The sequence below is a fragment of the Nelusetta ayraudi genome, unplaced genomic scaffold, assembly GCF_046127955.1.
Source record: "Nelusetta ayraudi isolate G7.1 ecotype Tasmania unplaced genomic scaffold, CSIRO-AGI_Nayr_v1 ptg000094l, whole genome shotgun sequence".
NCBI classification, from domain to species: Eukaryota; Metazoa; Chordata; class Actinopteri; order Tetraodontiformes; family Monacanthidae; genus Nelusetta; species Nelusetta ayraudi.
The window spans coordinates 162,660-184,162 of NW_027466144.1; the positions used below are offsets into that span (position 1 = coordinate 162,660).

A 21,503-nucleotide genomic window follows, 5' to 3' on the forward strand; every position below is an offset into this window, starting at 1 on the left:
AAACAACAAGTAAACAGAGACTCACTAAGATCTCCATCTCTGGTCATCCAAACATTATTTCTCCTGTCAAGTGTTTTTTTTTTTTTTTTGGTTTGTTTTCCATCTTTCTTTTTCTTTTTGTTCGCCTGAGTCGTGGCCTCTGCCGCCTCATTGCAAATCATGTTTATGCTCGGCGGCGACGCGCCGTCCATCCTCGCCGTGCCCTCGTAAAACGGCTGCGACGCACCGCCGACAGCGGCCTTTGTTGGCCTGCCAGCGAGCGGCGTGTTAGCGCTGACGTGCGTTCCAAACAAAAAGCAGCGAGGCTCGGTAAATCAGAGGAGCGGCAAATAGATGTTGCAGTGCCGTACACGTCGCTCTCTCCCCGTCATCCCCAAGACTCCCAAACCCCGAGAGCCACAAAGTGGACGAGTGTAGCCGACCCCAGGCTTTTTTACACTGGTGTGGTTCCACTCGCATGACGTGACTGCGGCCACAGGATCGTCTAAAAACAACAACAACAGCTTGTAAAAGAAAAGAGGCAGCGCCAGCGTGCGAGTTTCAGATGTGCAGCACATGAAGGCAAAATATGTCAACACCATGTTTTCTTTCCTTCTCTCCGTCCGCAGAACGAACTTTGGTTGTGCGTCAACTCCACCCTACCAGGTAAGACCACATCTGTGTGTGTGTGTGTGTGTGTGTGTGTGTGTGTGTGTGTGTGTGTGCATGTGTGCGAGAGTGCTATAGTCTTTGTGACCCTGCCAGACAGTCGCATCACAATGATTTGAAGTTGAACAGTTCCGGCAGATGCGCCTTGAAAGACTCAAAAAAATAAATCACAATCCGTTTTCCAAGCTGGTTAAAATGTGAGCGGACCAATCGCGGCCTTCGCTGGGGGACGGCGCCGCAGCGTGGGTTTTGTGGTGGTGATTGAAACAGGAAGCTACTGCCAGCTTGTAAACTCACGGCGGCCACACTTGACATGCTCCACTTACCAGCTGTTTTTCTCCAGGCTTGTTTTTTTTTCCCAGACAGATGAGTGAAATAAAATCCATAGATATGTGAAATCAGATCTTCTTTCTTGGGAGCTAGTGTGTCATGTCAACCCGGTTAAAGGCTCCTGCCGCGTGTCGAGAAGACACGACAGATAATGTTGAAGGATTTACCTCCTCCATTTCGCTCCGGTTTCCTTTAAATCCCTCTTTTTTTTCCTCTCACTCTCTTAAGTCCTCGTCAGGGTTCAACGGCTGAATGGGATTACAGTGCGATTAGAATTGTAGGGGAAGATCAGGGCATTTTGACCCCGAGAGCTGACACGAGACGTGACGTTCAGCCAAAGCTGGCATGAGAACAAGAGGGGGGGGAGCGGAGCAGCTCCAGCTGTGAGCAGCGCCGGCCCTGAGCCGAGCCGACAGCCGGCGGCGGATCAAAGGCCCTCCGTCCCGCCGCCGGTGCTCAGGACAAATCTACCTGTCAGCGCCGTGACGGCCTCCACGTCGTAAAATATGTTTTGTCTCTCGGGGTCTGCAAGGAAGGGGGCATCTTTCGTCAGGCTCCGCCCCCTCATGGCCCCACAAGCCTGAATGGCAAAGTGGATTTTTGTGTGATAGTGTTTGAATTTCTTTACAGCTGAATTAAAATACAGAAACAGCACAATGAGGATGTTAAAGCGTCGGGTGTGTTGGATTTGTTCGCAGGAGTGTCCAGGAAGTCCGACGGGTGGGTGGGGCTTGGCTGCTGCGAGCTGGCCATCTCAGCCGAGTGTCGCAGGGAATGCAGGCAGGTGAGGCATCGGCGGAAAAACAACACGTGCACATCCACTTTTCTTTTAATGTGTAACTGTTAACTCCTGCTTCCGTCCTCCTCGTCTGCAGGCCTCGTCTAAAAATGACATCACCAAAGTTTGCAAGAAAGTCACAGAGGTGAGGTTGCAAATGTTCAATTATTATTTAAAAACCTGTTTTGGCGCCACCTTGTGGCTCACCAGCAGGATGACAGCTAACCGAGGGGTTTCTCTCACTGTTTCAGAACTCTCTGTACGGCTGCATCACCAAGAATGAAAGTAAGTTGTTCCAAGAGGGGACGTGAGGGAAGAGTGTCCTCGCCTTGCCTCGTCCTCGTCCTAACCTTGCCTCGTCTTCGCCTTGCCTCGTCATCACCTCGCCTGGTCCTGACCTTCGCCTTGCCTGGTCCTCGCCTTGCCTCGTCCTCGTCCTAACCCTGCCTCGTCTTCGCCTTGCCTCGTCTTCGCCTTGCCTCGTCCTCGCCTTGCCTCGTCCTCACCATGCGGCCGCTCCTCTCCTGCAGTGGGCTCGACGTGCTGCAGCTACGCCGGCCGCCACACCACCTGCCGGGAGTACTGCCAGGCCATCTTCAGGACCGACTCCACGCCCACCGTGTCGCAGATCAACGCCGTCCAGCAGTACTGCCAGAGCCACAGCACGCAGCTGCTCAACTGCGTCAGCAACTTCACCAAGTCCTACCCCATCCGCAGCCCCATTGACAGTAGGCTCACCCTCCCGCCTCTCTCTTTACTCCCTTCCCTCTCATCACTTCTCCTTCCATTCCCTCCTTCCTTCCTGTTCTCCACCTCCACATTTCCTTCCTTCTTTTCTCTCCTTTTCCTGTCTCTTGTCACCACTCAGCCATTGTTCCCCTCCCTCCTCTCTTCTTGGTCTTTTTACTTTTACTCTCCATTTCCTGTCATTTTCTCACCTCTGCTGTTGTGAGGAGTGAGGAGTGAGGAGTGAGCGGTGCAGTGTCATTCTCTCAGGTATCTTGAGCTAGAAGAAAAAATCTCCAGGCCGAGTGAGCAAAAAACAATTTTTTTTAAAGTCACGTTTCCCACGAAGCAGCCCAGTTTAAGAGCAGTGAAATCCGAACCAGCGATGCGTCAGAAAAATTCAATTTAACTTGCTAATGAAGAGGAATAAGCGGGTATAGAAGATGAATGAATGAATGAATGAATGATGCTTCTATCCTGCCAGGCCTGTACTGCTGCGACCGGGCCGAGGCGCCGCACTGCCAGGAGTCCTGCCGCCGAATCCTCCGCACCATGTCCACCGAGCACGAGATCATGGAGGGTCTGATCGAGGAGTGCGGCTCCCAGCCCCTCCCCCAGGACCCCATGTGGCAGTGCTTCCTGGAGAGCTCGCACCCGCCGTCCCCGCCCGAGGAGGAGACGCCGCACCCGGCCAAGATGGACTGCGCCAAGCTGCACTGCTGCTCCAAGGCCAACACCACCGTGTGCAGGTAGGGGCTCGTCTCTCTGCGCTCCCGGAAGCTCTGGGGGGGAAACAGCCAGGTTGAAATAAACGGTGCCCCGCCCTCCTTGCTGCCCGACAGGGAAATGTGCCGGGAGATCAGCACCAACTGGGGCAGCCAGACGTTGCAGGACTTCGACCAGTTGTGCGAGTACAACCCGGTGGAGTCGGAGCTCATCAACTGCCTGGCGGACGTCAGGGAGCCGTGTCAGCTGGGCTGCAAGGGCCTGTCCTACTGCACCAACTTCAACAACAGGTCACACACACACACACTCGTCCGCGCTCACACTCCCCAACTCTCACTCTGTCTGCTGTTTCACTCTGATGTGTGATTTAATTGGCGCGTTCTCTCTGGGTCTCCCCGGGTCTGCCTGGGTCTGCCTGGGTCTGTCTGGGTCGGCCTGGGTCTGCCTGGGTCTCCCTGGGTTCTCTGCAGCTTCTCCGGCTTCCTCCCACAGCCCAAAACCATGCACGTCAGGCAAATTGCCAGCTCTAAATTCTCTCTAGGTGTGTGTGTGTGTGAGTGTGTGTGTGTGTGAATGGTTGTTTGTTTTTTCAATATGGCTGTGTGATGACTCATGCAGGTTACACCCTGCATGAGTCGCCCCATGACACCAGGGATGGGCTCCAGCAAACCCCTGTGAGTGCAGGAGAAACTGGATGAAGAGGATGGATGATGGATGGATGGATGGGTGATGGATGGATGGGTGATGGATGGATGGGTGATGGATGGATGGATGGATGGATGATGGATGGACGACTTAACTGCCTTTTCTTTCATGAGATGCAACGATATGATCAAAGTTCAAAAGTTCAAACACTAAAGGAGAAAAAAATTGAAAGGAAAAAAAGGAGTCAATTTTTCCCTGTTGCACCCATTCCGTCGCCCTTTTACTTGGTCTCCTTTGAACATCTGTGTGAAATTGCGAGAGGCACCGAAAGGGAAAACAAAGAGACAGATTTATATTGAACCCAGGTTGACGCAGGAGTTTGCAGCGCCCCGGCTTATTTTACACACTGTCTGCAGATGGGGCCAAAGGCCAAATGGAGCGGCTTCAAAGGCTGCACACTGACACACACACAAACACACACACATACTCAATCACACACACACAGACGCACACGTTTAGCCCCAGACACAAAAACATGACACTTGTTGAGCTGCTAAATTTCACCAGAAGAAAGTTCTCTGTCCTTTTAATCTCACACAAAGAGAAATGTTTTTGTAAAATTGCACACAGCGGTGTAGCTGGCACTCGTGCTGTGGCATTGTGGGAAATTAAGTCCACAAACTGGGTCTGGTGCCTCTGCGTTGCCTTTAAAGGGCCCCTGGAGGGGCCTGCGTAGCTTATCTGGTCCCCCCTGAGGGCTTCAAACTCTGGGTTGTTTAGTCGGGAGCAGCGTGGAGGCCAAACACCGGGGGCACTTTGCTTCCCAGAATGCAATGCAAACATTTAGCAGAACCCTGCAGCCAGCACAACAACTCCTCACCCCCGACTCCAGTTCCAAACCCGGTGACTCAGAGAGCAACTCGCTCACTCGGTCTGCACGCCCGTGTGCTCGCTGAATGATTCTTCGCTTTGCTAATTTCCTGCTGACCTTCCTCTGAAAAGGCTGTTCTGAGTGGAGCGGAGTAAATAGCCAGTGTGTTCCTCCGTATACACCACTCATGCCACACTTTCCATTTCAGGTTCCAATCCTTTTCAGAACTCGTACAAAGTCAGACACAGACCCAGGCAGCAAGGAGGTTTGAGAAGCCTGATATAAATGTTTGGGTTTTGTTTGTCTTTTTTGGAAAATATCACTTTATCTGCTCTACCTTGTATCTGCAAGAATGTTACAAGTGCTTTCACAGCAAAGTTCGGAGCAAAGGGAGAGCTTTCCTGCAGAATTCAAGCCTATTGACATTTTTTTTTTTTTTTTTTAATCTCTGCAAAAAATCCGAATCTTATTAAAGTCCCTCTAATATTTTGTCTTTTTTGAGGCTCCCTGCGTTTTTGCCGGTTGTTATGGTTGTTATTTGTTATCAGCAGAACTGCAGATGTGTACCCTCGTCCTTCATCTTCAGCTCTGTGCCGCAAATTTGTTTGAAGCATTTGCAACAGCAATGAGCATTGAACATTTCTTTCACTTATTTCCTCCTCCCTGGAGCCGTCCATCTCTCTCTCTCTCTCTCTCTCACTCTCTCTCTCTCTCTCTCTCTCTCTCTCTCTCACTCTCTCTCTCTCTCTCTCTCTCTCTCTCTCTCTGTCTCTCTCTCTCTCTCTCTCTCTCTCGCTCTCTCCTTCAAATGGCGCCATTAGGGCGACTCAGTGGAGGCCAAACCCAGCAGTCTCACATCAAACGTATTTCCCGCCGTGCTGCAAAAGAAAAACAATCTGGCCTCCGTCGTCGGAGTGTCGCGGCAATAATCCGAAACAACTTTGGTATTTTCTTACGTGACTCTTACGTGACTTATTACTTGTGTGTGTGTGTGTGTGTGTGTGTGTGTGTGTGTGTGTGTGTGTGTGTGTGTGTGTGTGTGTGTGTGTGCGTGTATTTGTGTGTGCGCAGGCCAACTGAGCTGTTCCGCAGCTGCAACATGCAGTCTGACCAGGGCGCCATGAGCGACATCAGGCTGTGGTCCAATGGCACCATCAAGATGCCTTTCATGAACATCCCAGTGCTGGACATCAGGAAGTGTCTGCCGGACATGTGGAAGGCCGTGGCCTGCTCGCTGCAGATCAAACCGTGTCACAGCAAGTTCACAGGGAGCGTCATCTGCAAGTGCGTCAGGAAACAATGTGTTGATTTTTTTTTTTTTTTATGATTTGATTGAGGTGTGATTTAGGGCTTTATACGTAAAAGTCGATTGATTGATTGATTGATTGATTTTAATTTGAACTTCTTCGACTCGTCCGCAGGTCAGACTGCGTGGACATCTTGACGCAGTGCGGCGACAGGAAGCGCTTCCACGAGGGCATGACGCCGGAGAGGCTCTGCGACATGCTGTCCCCCATCGACGACCCTGAACGCTGCATCCCGCTGCGCAGATACCTCAGTGAGTGACATGCATCCCTTGGCCACCAGGGGGCAAAGAAACACAGGCGCACAGGCAGTCTCCCTTACATTTATGATATGTTGCATTTACCAAAGCTCTCCTTTAGCACAGCTGTTCCCCTCTGCATGTGCACCGGATGCTTCTGCATGATATAATCACTGCCACATGATACTTATTCAGATTTATTCAACTCCAGTGTGTGACATGTTGTCAGTGCTGTCAGTTTATCTTGAGGCACGACGGATGAGACGCAGCAGCAGTCTATATGCTCTCCTATACGCTCGTGAACCGACACCTGTACATGTGAAAAGGTCCCAGTCGCTCATTTTCTAAAGCCAAACCTGTGAATTTTAATTCCAGCTCCAAGTTCTGTAAGCAGCAACATCGTGGAGGAGGTGGTCCACCCGTGCAACCCCAACCCCTGCCCCGGCAACCACCTGTGCCAGGTCAACCGGAAGGGCTGCTTCGACGAAATCAACTGCCAGCCGTTTGTCTGCGTGCCAGGTGCCGCCCCCACCCTGCTCCTGCACCTGCACATGCACCTGCACCTGCACCTGCCATGCATGCATGCAGCGCTCTGACTTTGCGTGTGCCCTTCAGGCTGCAAGATGTGCGAGGCCTCCGAGTACCTGGTGCAGCAGGAAGCTCGCGTCCAGGTGCCCACCCGCGCCGGGCCCGCCGGCTGCTATGAGGTGTGCACCTGCGGCCCCAGTGGCCGCCTGGAGAACTGCGTGGAGATGCCCTGCGTGGACACCAGCAAGCACAGAAGCACAGGACAAAGGAAGAGTAAGTCAGACCCCCACCGAGGCCCACCGCCTGGGTGGAAAATCAGTCCTGTTCTCTGTTTGATGTGGAAAAAAAACGGCCTCAGTGAGCGGCGGGAGGAGAAGGTCACGTCGGACCAATGAGCTGACACCCCAGCAGGGTTCGTGTCTGATAAGTCAGTGGATTCATCACTAGTGTCAAGTGCTGTTTCCATCACACTGGGCGGTGAGAGCTGAGGCTGACTGTCGTGCATGTCTTCCCGCAGCCAGTGGCTGCCTGCTGTCTAGCTGCATTGCTGTTATTGTGGTGGGAAAAAAGCAATTGAAGAATCAAACCACACACACGCTCTTAGACTTATTTTCCCTCCAACTCCACATCTTTCCAGTTTTTTTGGTCTGTTTTTTTTTATTTGTTTTTGTAAGCACTTCTAAGAAGAACCGGTTCCACTCGGCTCTTATTGCACCGGATTTCCTGCACTCTTCAACCCAACAAGTCAAAGCTGGTTTGCGGTTGCCTAAGAGCAGCAGTAAACTTGGGATTTTTCTCATTCTTTTCCTCTAATTTTTCTGTTTTTCTCCAAAGAGACTCGGCTGTCTTCAGTCAGTTTCTACTAAACCATGCCGTTTCAGGTGACTTTCTGTGAGCTGATTGGCTGGCTCCCAGCCCCCTAATCACAGAAGGCTAAGAACGTTAAGCTGGGTTAGATGAATAAGTCACAATCCACTCAATTCACATTCAGCCAGTTTATGTTGGGAAAGGGCGCTTGCTGACAGCGAGGTCAGACGTGACGAGCATTGCAGAACTGGTGGTGGCCACCAGGAGCCACCGCAGCATCAGCAGCAAGGAGGGGAAACAAAGAGCAAATCAGGTTTGTGACCAAACGGACTGCAACCGGTGAGCCAGGCTGATCGAAATGCCTGCTAATGCAAAACCCAGAGTGGTAATTTATTAAAACAAAATCCAAAGCCCGGTCCAGAATTAAAAACGGGAGCTTGTGTGTCTGCCAGACACAGTTCCTATTTAAATTGCATTTACCTCATGCATTTATTTCCAGCCAGCCCCATTAAGCATTTTTTTTTTTATTATTTCCATGAAATGGGTCCAAAATCAAAGGCTGCTGGCAAATTAAAAGGCCAAACGAGTCTCTTCAGGCAGGTTTTGCACCCAAAGAACTTTCAGTCTGTCCCCGCCAAAACACACTAACGAGGTAAATAATCAGCTCCACGATCTGACTGGCTAATCGGGACAGAAGGAACTCCACCAGAACCGCACTCTATTGTTGTTGCTGTTATTGTTATTGTTGTTGACGACACCATCTGCTCCACGTGGCACACACACACAATCAAATGAGTAGGATTTCACATTGGGCAAAAAAAAAAAGACCTCACTCTCACCTGGACCTTCCTCCCTCACTCTCCGTATCTTGTGCTCCACCTTCAGGTCTCTCCTGCAGCTGTCCGGACCGCTTCGTCCCCGTGTGCGCCACCAACGGGCGGACCTATCCCAGCGCCTGCGTGGCCCGCTGCCTGGGCTTCAAGGACCACCAGTTTGTCTTCGGCCTGTGTCGCCTCAGCAACCCGTGCGCCGGCAAACCCTGCCAGAGGAACCAAAGGTAGGAGCAGGTGGAGCCACGTCGTCCTGGAGAAACTCTGTGGCCTCCGTCCTTTTCCTTGCCTTCCCTCTCCTGACGCCCTTTGGTCCGAGTGGCAGCCGGGTTGTTGTTGCAGGTGGCGCTGGTTCTGGCGCTGCGAGGGTCCCGAACAGTGGGGAACGGTTGTTGTTGGGTTTTTTTCTGGGTTTTTTTTGTTAGCTTTTTCTTACTGACAGCACGGAGACGCAGCGAGAGAAGTTTCCATCGCACTTGATCCGTCAAATCTATCCTTCAACCTTTGTTTTGCGGGTCCCTTAATGCGCGACGTGGCAGAGGTGAACTTGAGCGCAACAGGAAGTCGCCTTTGGCAGACAACAAACAGATGACTTTGAAAGGAAGATGAGATTTGAAGGGACTGGATGGGTGGACGAGTCGTCTCTGCTAAAAGTCTAAACACACGCATGCACGTACAAATAAAGGCCATAATGAGCGGAGAGTGGTTGCCGTGGCAACACAGCAAGGTTTCTCCTGCGTTCTGTCTGAGGAATGGCTCATCCGCTGCAGCCCTTTGTCCAGGTTCCTTCGCATACGTCATGTGCTGCGGAACCAGGACGCCAGCCACTTCAGTAACTGTTTTCCTCCTTCTCTCTTTTTCCCCTATTTTTTTATTTCTAAACCAGATGCGTCCCCAAGTACCGCGTCTGTCTAAGCGACTCGTCGGACTGCCCGCAGTACGAGTGCGTGGGCCGCCCGGCGCCCTGCGACAAGAACAGCGTGGAGCCAGTGTGCGACACCAACGGCCTGGTGCACCTGAGCCTGTGCCACCTGCAGCAGGCGGGGAAGACCCTGGCCTACATGGGCCACTGCCAGGTGAGGTGGGCGGGGCTTCTGTTGACTTCTTGATTTTTGAGCACGTGATCCAGAAAACTGATTGCCAGGTCAGACCTTCCGCATGACTGGACGAGAGCAAAAACAAGGGGGGCCACTGGGGGCGGAGCCAAGACTTGGCTCGCTGTGTGGTCACCAAGCTAACCTGGTCTGGTGTGGTCCTCCCAGGACGCCTGCAGGAAACCTCAGCAGGTCTGCGGCCACAACGGCGAGACCTACAACACGGTGTGCGACGCCTTCTCCGACCGCGTGACCGTGGACTACGTGGGCCCCTGTCACGCCGTGGGGCCCCTCACTGACGCGGCCCCTGATTCTGCCTGCAGCCTGGTGCCCTGCCCTCCGCTCTCCTCCCCGGGCTGCCAGCCCGTCACCCCACCCGGTCAGTGCCGTGATGCCGTGGAGCCATTGTGGATGTTGAGCCGCTGCCTCCTTGGTGGGTGTGTCTGCAGTCTAGACTTGCTCCTCACCTCTCCATGGGTCTCTTTTCTCTTTGACAGGAGCCTGCTGTCCCATCTGTGCCAGCATGCTGCAGATCCTCTGGAACAAAGAGCTGATGAACACCTTCTCAAAGGTATGAGAAGCTCAAAGCTCATTTTCCTCCTTAAGGCATTTACTAAGATGCCCTGGAGGGAGGAAAAACTTTGCATACACCAAACTTAAGCTTTTTGCAAAAAAGAACTCTTTACCAAAAAGAGAAAAGGCTTTGAAATGTGTACTGGATGATATCGGAGCTGAACGGCATCATGGGAAAATGTCTGATCGCCTCCTTCTATCAGTTTCCTATGTTTGTTTCTGCATCAGCAGCATAATTACTGTAAATGCCGCAGCTGGCAGCGGTTTTGATGTAGTGGTTGATTGATGTGCATCCAGAGGAGGCAGAGATGTGTTCCACATTCCTCCCCCTCTCCTTCCTCTCCTCCGCCCCCTCCCTCCCTGGAGCTTCCCTGGAAAACGAGCCCCGAAGCCAGCGAAGTCCGCCGACGCCTAAATGCCGACATGTTAGCAGCTGATAAGTCCCAGCGGCATCTCATCCTGATCAGCTTAATTGCCCAACAAAGCCTCTTTGGCTGTTTGTCAACTTGGCCGCCGATCCCTCAGCTCAGCGGCGTTGAGCCTGTTAATGCCAAGCACAAGCGGAGCTGATCTGATCCACAGCTGCCCAGAAATATGAGATTATGAGTCGGGCCGCGGTTGCAGCAGCGGGGGCCGGACCGTGCGGCCCGCCGGCCGATCCGAACCTCCAGCAGCAGGAGGCTGACAGCGCCGTGTTAATCATTCATGACCCTAAACTGGTCTCTATCCAAATATACCCCACATACTATAAGAACACAATATCTTGGTAAGAATATTATTATATAACAGACAGAAGGGCAGATGGATGGATGGATGCACAGTTGTGTATCTGCTCCACTGTTGTCGTCCGCATGATTCAAAACTGATCAAATATGTATGAAAAAGAGCTGCTCAGCGCTGGTCTACTTTGCATTTAATCACCGTGCAGGTTTTGTTTTTTTGCTAATTAGCAGTCCAACCTCCAGATATGACTGAATTAAAGGAAATGTCTGAGGAAGCAGCAGAAGAGTGATAAATGCTTGTGTCACTCGCTCTGCCTCACCTCCCTCCCAGCTGTTTGTCCTCTTATTCTGCGGACTGAACAGAGGAAGGGAAAAGCAGTCGGAGGGAAGTTCAAAATGGAAAAAAATCACCAAAGGCAAAACAACCATCCTCACAAGTTGCACTGTCAAATGTGTCCAGTCTTCCAAGGCTTCTGTTAATGGGCTTCCTCGTTCCTCCTGCTTTTCATCTGCTGAAAAAAATATTTATATATATATATATATACCAACCAATATTGTCTGTAACCTTTGGCACGCAGCTTAATAAGAACCAGCCGGTGACTGTGCACAACGTCCTGCAAATCCTGCGGCTGCACATCTCGGTGCCTCAGTGCGACGTCTTTGGCTACCTGAGCATCGACCACGAGCTGGTGGTCCTGTTCGCTCCCGTGGACCAGCAGCCCACGCCCATGCAGGTAACACACACACACACACACGCACGCACACACACACACACACACACACGCACACACGCACACACGCACACACACACACACACACGCACGCACACGCACACACACACGCACGCACACGCACACACACACACACACACACACACACACACACACACAGAGCTGTGGCTTCTGAATATTAAAAATTCATGTGGATGTTTTCCCAAATTTACCGAGGGAGTTTTTGTCTTGCTTTGTTTTTTGCGTGATGGGAGTGGAGAGCAGGAGTTCTTTCATGCTCGGCACTCTGCTTACTTACTGCTGGTGAACATGAATATTCATGCCACCACAAGGTAAACAAGTGGGAGGCACACACTCTTCCATCTGTTCCAGTTCACCACTTTCTTTACCATCGCTGCCCGAACCAAAATATAAAATAACAACATTTTTTCCGTACAAAATACACATCACCAAAATATGATCAGTGCCTCTTTCACTCCCCGAGCTCATTACAAAGCATGCACTCCCTCACGGCAGATCATGGCTCTCAGCAAAGTTTTCTCTGTGGCTAAACACACTGCTGAATGGGTGAGTGTTTCAGAGGGATAAAAGGTGACCGTGGAAGCTTTTTCTGTTCAAGATGTCTGAAAAAGTGTATTTATTTTTCCCGCTAACCGCTTTGATACATTTGAAAGGTGTGCACCTGTTGGCCGTCGTGACAAAAAGGAGCTTGGTTGATCTCAAAGATGCACTGGCAGCAACATCAGAGGGGCCTTGGATTCGCTGGATAAAAAGGCGTAATGGCCTGACTCTTTTACGCAGACTTTAAAACTGGGCTACTTGTCATTGATCTCACCCCACTTCATCTTTCAAGTTTGCGTTTTGCTTCTTTCTTCTTCAAATAATCCTGCGACGAGACACGCAGGCGCCCACTCTGGTTTTATTTTGGTTTGTTTTTTTAATCATCGTCGTTGCATTGAGCCTCGTGTGTTTGCCGCCGCCGCTGACTTCACCTAAAACACTGTGTTCCACTTGCACACACATCCACGTGAGCAGAGTGTCAGCAAACGAGACGGGCAACAGTTCACACACTGAAGACTCCTGATCACACGCTGCCAGTTCTGCCAGTTCTTCTTCTTCCTGAAGTCAAAGCCCAAGCTGGATGTTGTATGAAACTCCTCTAAAGTCGAGTCACTCTGTCTTGTGATTTCACTGTGCACCTGCGAGCGATGTTTCAAATCTGTGCACAGTTATGATGTGGAACAACAAGATTGCAGTTAATTAAAGCAAATGGCATAAAACATAACCTTTACCATGAATGGTGGCTGGCTTCTGGTTCTATTTTGTTGCCATAGCGATGAAGGGCTGCACTCCACAGCGACCTTGAGCTGTGTTATCTTCACACAGCCAAAGGGATTCAGACAGGGATCTGATTGGTCGGTTTGTTGCCCCACAGCAGAGGGCTATAGCCACTTTGAACATTCAACGAAGTGAATGTTTAGCACGTTTGCAGCCTCTGGATTTTTGTCCGTCACAAAAGATTTCCAAGCTATAATGATAACTAAATTTAGTGAGTTCCATAAAAACACAGCAAAATATTTCTTATTGATCCAGTGCAGAGGGACAAGCAGTGTGGAAAATAAAGTCTTTCTGACAGAATTTCAAATTGTAACATCAGAAGAAGGACATTGAGGCAAAGTTCCTGGATTCTCTTTGAATTGTTTCTTTGAGTTTAGCGCTTCAAAGTTTTAAACCCTGCTCTTGAAAGCCCAGCTGTCTGAGTGCAATAGTTAGAAAACACGAGCACGGCCCAGCGAGCCGCTTTTATCTTAACAGCGCTGTGGGATTGATGTTATGTTATGTTGCATTTTGCCCGTGGCTGAAGCGGGGGGGGTCAACTTTGTTTACAGCCTCGGAGAGGACAAGTGATCTACTCCCTGTTGACATTGTGCATGATGTAAAAATAACAACAACAACAGCAATAAATAATGCCGAGTCTTTGAGCTCGTCTTTGTTCCCTCTGGTCCTGACGGGGATGGTGTGAGGTTATTGTAATGAGGAGCCGTTTAGTGTGTCACCCAGTAATTGGGTTAAAAAAAGACTCTGGATCTGGAGCTGAGACGTCTGCGGGCAGGAGTTTAACAACAATCCAATCTAATCTTGGCACAGAATCAGTTCATGCCCGACAGCGTCCGACAGGGAGCCGAGGGTCCGGCTCCGAGCAGCCGCAGAACCGCAGGACGAAACGTGTGTGGAAAAGAAAGGAGGAATCAATTGCTGTGGAAGGAGGAGGCAGAGATAAAGCAGTGATTCTCACAGTCAGCACGGCTCCAACTGAACAGTGCTGCAACTTCACCGTCTTTGAGAAATAGAATAAAAAGGCAGGTTGAGAAAATCCAAGTTTGTCAGTTGCTGAAAATACAGGTAGAATTTGAAACAAACTTTTTAGAAATGAAGAGGAATAAACTGAAATAACCTGCAGCCTTGAAAAAGATTCAGTGTTTCTCATGATGAACTTTTTGAAGAAAATTGCCACAAATAGAGAGAACGGAGGTGGCTCGAGAGAAAGAGTTGCCATTGGATTTGGAGAGTCGGCTCCTCTTCGGTATGGTACGGTATACCTGGAGCCCTTTGTTTTTCTCCAGAGAACATTCTGCTCTGCTCTGAGGGTCCAGCTCAGATCTGCACGTCCATGAACGCCACAGTCACGACACACAACCCACAAGCTTTGGCTTTTGTTGCGCGAGACGAGCTGGAACGGCAGATTGAATTCCCGTCGGATAATGAAATAGCCGTGGACACAGCTTGACCTTCTGACCCTCTGACTTTCTCTCTCTCTTTTCCAGGTGGAGGCCTGCAGCAAGGAGGCGGAAAAGATCAACTCCCTCATCAACCACGCCAGCCCCACCCTCATGTCCTACGTCCCCCTCTCGGCCTTCCTCGCCTCCGAGATCCGGACCCCCTCCGTCCTGTCGGCGGCGGGCTGGCCGCCCTCGCCGTCACCCCCGGTGCTGGGCTTCCTCCTGGCCTTCCTCCTCCTCGCTGCCGTCTTCCAGCGCCTCTGAGCTCCCGCTACCCCTGCCCCCTTCCCTCCCGGACTCGCCTCCAAGCTGCCGAGTCCTCCAAAGTGCTTCCAAAGGGTCTGCAGGTCGCCGAGGACGACCACCACAATGACGACGAGGATGAAGCGGCCACGTCTCCCCGACAATCTTGCAAATCAAGTGCGTGTTGAACAATCAAGGCAGTGAAAAAGCTTTTGAATAAGGAAAAGCTTTTACGGACAGTGTTATTCAGTTGCTAAGTGTGCGTGTGTGTGCGTGTGCGTGTGCGTGAGTCTGTCTCGATACTAGCTGTGTTTGCGTGAGCCTTAAAAGTTAGACGGACAAGGACAAAAAAACATTTTCTGTCTGGCAGCGGATCGTCTTCCAAACCAGTCCCTCTGTTTGTCTCTCTCACAATGCACACAGACACACACACACCCACTCACACACACACGCACGCACGCACGCACGCATGCACACTATTTATACGCACCTGAGCACACAGATTGGCGTCATCACCTCCAGACTCCTGGAGTCACTTTGGCTTTTTGTCCTTGAGCTTTGCGGTTTGCAGACAGTGTGAGTGTGTGCAGTGAGTGTGTGCACGCACCAGCGGAGCTCCACCCGCCTCTGAACCTCTGACCTCAGCAGTGTTAGTGCCTGAGCCCGCTCAGACGGAGCTAATCCAGCCTCCCACGCCCGGTGGTGACTACTGGCCAAACACACAAAAGAGTCCAAAAGTCAACCGGAGCGCGAGAAAACATGAAGGCAATGCAGGTTGTGTTGATAAAATAGTTTAACACAACTGTGAAAGTCAGATTTTTTTTTATCGCGATATTCAATCTTCAGAAATATCATGAAAGCCTTTTCTTGCCTTTTGATGTGATCAGTGAAGGATTGTCAGCTCCGAGCAGGATTTCAGATCTTTTAAGCTCTCACTTCTCTCAGAAGAATTCATGAAGCCAAAAGCAGCACAGCTATTGTTGTGCATTTCACCCGTGTTTCACTTCTCACAATCATCTGATGCTAAAAGTGGCTGTAGTGTCTCATTTGTGGGGCAGTTTTCGCTGATATGCTCCTGGGTTTGTGGCTAAGGTGTGGCGTCGTCAGCAAGCCACGTGTTCCTCTGTCAGGAGAACCAAAGCCCCCCCATGAGCACCACTGCCATGACAGTGCACCAGGGGTACCAGGATGTCCTGCAGTGTGGGAGGCCAGTAGTTCCCAGAGGTTTTTTTTGACTGTCATTTTGGATCAGTAAAGAAGGGACCCTCCGTGGCCGAGCACATTCAACCAGAAGCCATTTGATTTAAAACGACAATCAGCTGGTCATTACCCACAATCCACTGTGGGTGGCGACCGCTCTCACTGTATGTCCCAGAGTACAGTGTCTGACATGAAGTATTAGATGAGATTTCAAAGGAAAACCTCTATATATTTGTCATGAAATGTCTCTATATTTGATATGTATGTCGATCACCTTTGTGCCATGTATAAAACAACAAAAGAAAAAAAAAATGTTTTTATTTGCATGATGACAATTATGAAGTTTTGTTGTTGTTGATGTTGCTGTTGTAACTACAGAATGTATTATATTGTGTGCGTGTGTGTGTGTGTGTGTGTGTGTGTGTGTGTGTGTGTGTGTGTGTGTGTGTGTGTGTGTGTGTGTGTCTGCCGTCACAGCACAACACGTCTCAGTTTCTAACAGTATTATTGTGCTTGGCAGCTCTGTATCAGGAAGTCACCATGATGGATCTATTATTATTATTATCATTATTATCAATATTATTATTATTATTATTATTATTATTATTATTATTATTATTATTATATTTTTATAAATTAGGCTAACATGAATTTTGTTTCTTTTTAAAATGTTTTACACATTCTCTGTAAATAAGTTGAACAAGAAGTAAAAGATCATCGCTTTAAATTGAGTTTTTGAAATTCATATAGGATGGTGAATATTGTGTGTGTGTGTGTGTGTGTGTGTGTGTGTGTGTGTGTGTGTGTGTGTGTGTGTGTGTGTGTGTGTGTGTGTGTGTGTGTTGGATTTAACTGAGGACAATCACTTTGAAGTCTTTACTGTTTGCAAAGTGCCATTTGAAAAAGGTTGAAGAAGAAGCAGAGGATGTTGCCGCAGCAGAGGACTGCTGGTTTCAAGCAATCAGAGAATGACTGAGGTGAAGGCAAAACATTAATTAGATGGAGCTCAGCTGCTAATTCACACCAACGGTTGCGTTGCATTGATTCCAAAACTGAAAATGAGTGTCAGAAAACATGCCGCCGTGGCTCCCCTGTCGTGGACTTTAGCCTTCCAGTATTTATCCAACAAGTCCACCAGGATTTCACCTCCACCTCCACCATCTAGATATGTATCTTCTCATTAAGCTAATTAGTAAACATAAACATTCTTATTGTATGTTGCTTGTTTTACTTCTTTGTACAGTTTGTTTGAGTTTTCCTTTCTGCTATAATTTTTATTTTTTATTTTGTATCACTGTGTTTGCCTCTATGAAAGTGTCATAAATTAAAGCTAATAATTGGAAGGAAAGCAAAGTAAACTTTGAGTCTATTTTATTCTTAAATGAGTTTATTTACATATTACTCAGAGCTATTTCCTGGTTAAAAAAATAAAATAACGAGATGAGCACAATTTGAATACAAATCCAGACTGGTTGAACTGAAGCGGAATAGTTTTACATCAATTCCAGACACCGTTTTTTAACAAAGGTAAATATTTCCCATTTGACCCTTGATCTTTATGGAGTATTTGCATGTTTATTTCCATGTCCTGCACTAGTATGACCACTAGGCGGCCCCCACACACTCCTTGGTCATGACCATGAGACTGAAGAAGAAGACCAACTTGTTTGGGGACCATCTTTACTTTGACACCTTTTCCTGTAAGCATGATGGTTCAAATTTCGTATAAATTAAAAAAACAATAATAACAACAATGATAATGCCAACGACTAAAGTGTCCTGTCTGGGGTGTTGTTGCAGACAATGCAGTAGTGCGTGATCCTGCACCTTGTGATGACAATGATCCTGCCTTCAACTTGAAAAGCAGAAGCAGCAGGCAGTAGTTCCAAAACATACAGACAAAAACGCTCTCATGACCCAAACAAAGCGGCGAGTCACGGAGGCAACGGGGCAAACAGAGCATGGTCCATGTTTGCAGAGGTACGCCACACGCCCGCCATGTTTGGTGAGGACAAAGTCCAACTCTGAAGTGTTGCATCCCTGAGCACTGTGATCATGGTCCAAGTTAAAATTAAATGCAAGGCATTGATGTTCTATTTTTGGACAGTCAAAGTGATAAAGAGGCAAAGTCAGTAGGGGAATGAAGAGCAAGAGAACTGCCAGTATGAATCAAACTGTCAAGGATGACTTAAAAAAAAAAAAAAAAAAAAATTGCTTGCAGATTTAACCATTGAGCGATGGGCATCATTTATGGTTTCTGATGGTCTGGGATGATACGTCAGCACCGTGGCTCTTAGAAGGGCTGTTTTATTTTGGAACCTTGGGGGACATCCGGACGGAAGAGAGTTTGATAAAACGTTGTGGAAGGTCAGAGCGGCTCATTTTCATCTCAGTGTTGGCCTTGTAGGCTCTGGCCTTGAAGGATGTGGACAGGACATGTGGACGGCACACACACACACACACACACACACACACACACACACACACACACACACACACACATATATCTGTGAATATTACTGAATAAGTGTGCTGTCGTGTCAGGGAAGCAAAATAAGCGAAAACATGTGAAGCCATGAGAGAACATTTATTCTCGAGAAATCTACATTAAAAAATATTTGAATGTGAGTGTTTTCCTCCTAAATTGAAACTAATCCCTGTCTCTTATTGTTGTTGTTTGCAGCCAGTCGTCTCACCTCGATCTCAGCTGAAACGATGCTAACCGGAGCAGAACTTGGCCAGCCTGACGTATAAGATTTCAATTCTGAAATGTCAGCAATCTGGCTGCGGCGCACCAGTGTTGTAGACAACGCGCTGCAGCACGTCCCCTGGAGGAGAGCATCACATCACACAGCATGCGCTGAGGCGACTGCAGGGACACAAGTGAGCCTCTTCTCTTATCAGGCCCCTTGGAGTCTTGTCTCTGCAGGAAGCAAAACAAAGCCTGGCTACAGATCTCCTCCGCTAGCACACGGCCAGCGTGTCGTGCCTTCTTTATTTGCTCTCGCTGTTCCCACAGACTTCATCTGGGCTGGGAGGACAACCATTTTTCCACTCCCAGATAACGGGGGCCGTGATTTATGGCCTGCGCGCACCTGCTGCTGGCTTTTTCGAGCGCCTTCTCTGCAGACTGGTCACCATGCGTGACCCAACGACTCCATGGGCACCGGGAGCACAACGAGTTCTTCCTGGTAGCCTGGCAGGATGACTGATCTGTAATTAAAAACATTGTTTCTTGACTGGATTTCTTTCATGCATCCATCTGGTAAAGAGCATTTAGATGATAAATAAACCTTTTTTGACCCCGTTAAAACGGACAAACAGATCAAGCATGCGAGCATGGCAGGCCTGCATCTGTTCACTCAGCACTTATATGATATTCTGGGTAGTTGAGTTTCCATTTGGCTCCTGTGACCTCACCGAGGATGTTTTCGACAATGCAGTCATTCACGCACACGGACAGATTGATGTGAAGGACAATGGAAGGCTCTGCTGTAGCCGCATTGCACTGCAGCTTTCAATGGATGAACAAATGAAATTGCAGCATCCAGGGGTTCAAAGCAGCTGTCAGCCGCAGTCCTTCTCGCTCTTGTTCCTCCTCCTTCCTCGGCCACGTTTGGCATGGAATCCAAAGTTTTAAGATGATGATTGTAAGATGGACTGTAAATGCTGTTGCTTTCACATTGACAAGATCGGACCTTGATGCCCAAAATTCTAAATACGAGAAAAGGTTTACCAGAAACATGAAGTTTTACTTTTTCATTGAGTATTTAATGTAAAAAGTGTCAGCTTATCAAGACTTCCACAGGCTTATCAATCTTCAAACATTCACACAGTGATGGGTTTCATGGCCATGGCCAGAGTTATGGAAGACAAAGCCATCCACTCTTAACCGTTTTAGATGTTTTCTTGCTCTGTTATACCATCCCATCCAAATCTGAAATATATGTTTCTGCCACTGTCATCAAGCTAGTCAATTTGGCCTCGAATGACGTTCAGCAGACTCGCGGCCAACTCATTATGCAGGAACAGCCCTGCAATAAAGTTGCCGGAGCAGAAAAGTGCCCTGGAAATGGAACAAGCAAAAAATGAAAAACCGTCATTAATGAACATGCAGCATCCTTCTGTCCTCTAGCTGGTCTGGTCAGCGCCAGGCGCCGTGCATACTAAAGTCTGCTATCATTCCCGACCCCACGCCGCTGTCCTCCAGCCGTCACTGTGTTAAATTCCCACCCTACTTCATCATCGCCTGCCCACACAGCTGCTCCGCTGGCCCAGACTGCAAGATCTGATGCAAAGGTTCTGCAGCGATCCATTAATACTCGCCGTCGCCTGTTTATCACTTTATCTTTGACTGAAGTTATATATCATCATGATATATCCTTCATTTTAACACCCTGCTCACACACTTGTGCGATTAAATGTTGAAGCACAGTCGGGGTGAGCGAGGGCTCCAGGGCTAATGAAAAAGCACCTCAGGCAGCTCATGACGTCTCCTTGAATGATCGTGCCAAATGGCAGTGATTGAGTATAGCACACAGGTCAATACTGCGACCTTTGACCCCGCCCACCTCAACGAACATTCAACTACTTCTGAGGATTATGAAGCAGAAATATAGATTTGTTTTTTGGTTTCTCTCTATCCATCTATCTCTCTCTTCTGTGTGTGTGTGTGTGTGTGTGTGTGTGTGTGTGTGTGTGTGTGTGTGTGTGTGAACGTTGCAGGGCTCCAGTTGGACATCAAATAACAGCCTGTCATCAATCTCTGTCAGACACAGGGACGAGGGCGGGTGAATATGAGTTAGTGAGGGAGTGAGGGAGGCAGTGCGTGCATCAGAGCTATAGGTGGACGCAAGGCAGCTCAAGTGTGTGTGTGTGTGTGTGTGTGTGTCTGAGAGTGTCTGAGAGTGTAATGGAGGAGCAACTGTACTAATGGAGACAGACAGAACAAAGGCAGAGTTGCTGGCTTGACATCAATTTTCTTTGTCTTTATTTCAGACAATGCAGTTTTATTGAAAGCAACAAGTCTAATACTATTATTATTGTTGCATTTTAACACAGTGTCTGTGTTGTTATTATGTATAGTATCCTTGAGTCACAAATACAGTACAAAAGAAACATTCCACTGATCAATAACAGGTGATTACCATTGGTCATCATCATTGATTATAGTTTGTGGCACTGAAATATTTGGCAATGTTCATTAATCTCCCTGACAGACTGACAGACACAACACTCTGTTACTCTATCAAGGCATCTGGTTCAGGGGAAGGGGCAGAGAGGAATCTATCATGTCTATCTACTATTGTTATTATGATACGACCACTCTGCCGGTCATGATGGCGGTGACAAACAATACTTGACAAACCCACTTTCAGTTTATTTGCTTTGTGTATTTAAACTTGAAAAGATGTGCAGAGACATCAACAGGTTTTGGCTTCAAACGCAAAGTACAGTTTTGTCATTGAGGCTGGAAGACTGCACATTTTGACATGCAGTGGCACATATATTTTTTTAAAGTGTTTATTAAAAATGTAACACACTTTGGCCGCTAAGAAAAGCAACACGCAGTGCGTTTCTATTAAATAAATCATGCAACAGCGCCTCATTAATTTTTGAATCTGTCCTTTCACTGAATAGCAACCGTGTTTGTTTACAGCAGCGAGACGGTCGCTACAATGGGGCGGGGTGTGGCGGATGCCTCGGACCAATCAGCGTCGCCCCTCAC

At 48.7% G+C, this 21,503-nt stretch overlaps 1 protein-coding gene across 1 annotated transcript in view; it reads left to right on the forward strand.

Annotated features, from left to right (window-relative positions):
* Window positions 1-17,131, forward strand: part of reck (reversion-inducing-cysteine-rich protein with kazal motifs) — a 30,095-nt gene extending 12,964 nt beyond the window's left edge. The window contains exons 4-20 of the mRNA XM_076047421.1: window positions 609-645; window positions 1,677-1,762; window positions 1,854-1,901; window positions 2,008-2,041; window positions 2,287-2,484; window positions 2,967-3,231; window positions 3,325-3,498; window positions 5,796-6,008; window positions 6,146-6,282; window positions 6,643-6,786; window positions 6,883-7,068; window positions 8,488-8,659; window positions 9,319-9,508; window positions 9,695-9,905; window positions 10,024-10,097; window positions 11,400-11,555; window positions 14,378-17,131. Of these exons, the coding sequence (XP_075903536.1) occupies window positions 609-645; window positions 1,677-1,762; window positions 1,854-1,901; window positions 2,008-2,041; window positions 2,287-2,484; window positions 2,967-3,231; window positions 3,325-3,498; window positions 5,796-6,008; window positions 6,146-6,282; window positions 6,643-6,786; window positions 6,883-7,068; window positions 8,488-8,659; window positions 9,319-9,508; window positions 9,695-9,905; window positions 10,024-10,097; window positions 11,400-11,555; window positions 14,378-14,596 (2,544 nt within the window). The 3' untranslated portion in view covers window positions 14,597-17,131. The remainder of the gene's footprint in view (window positions 1-608; window positions 646-1,676; window positions 1,763-1,853; window positions 1,902-2,007; window positions 2,042-2,286; window positions 2,485-2,966; window positions 3,232-3,324; window positions 3,499-5,795; window positions 6,009-6,145; window positions 6,283-6,642; window positions 6,787-6,882; window positions 7,069-8,487; window positions 8,660-9,318; window positions 9,509-9,694; window positions 9,906-10,023; window positions 10,098-11,399; window positions 11,556-14,377) is intronic.
* The last annotated feature ends 4,372 nt before the right edge of the window (window positions 17,132-21,503 follow it).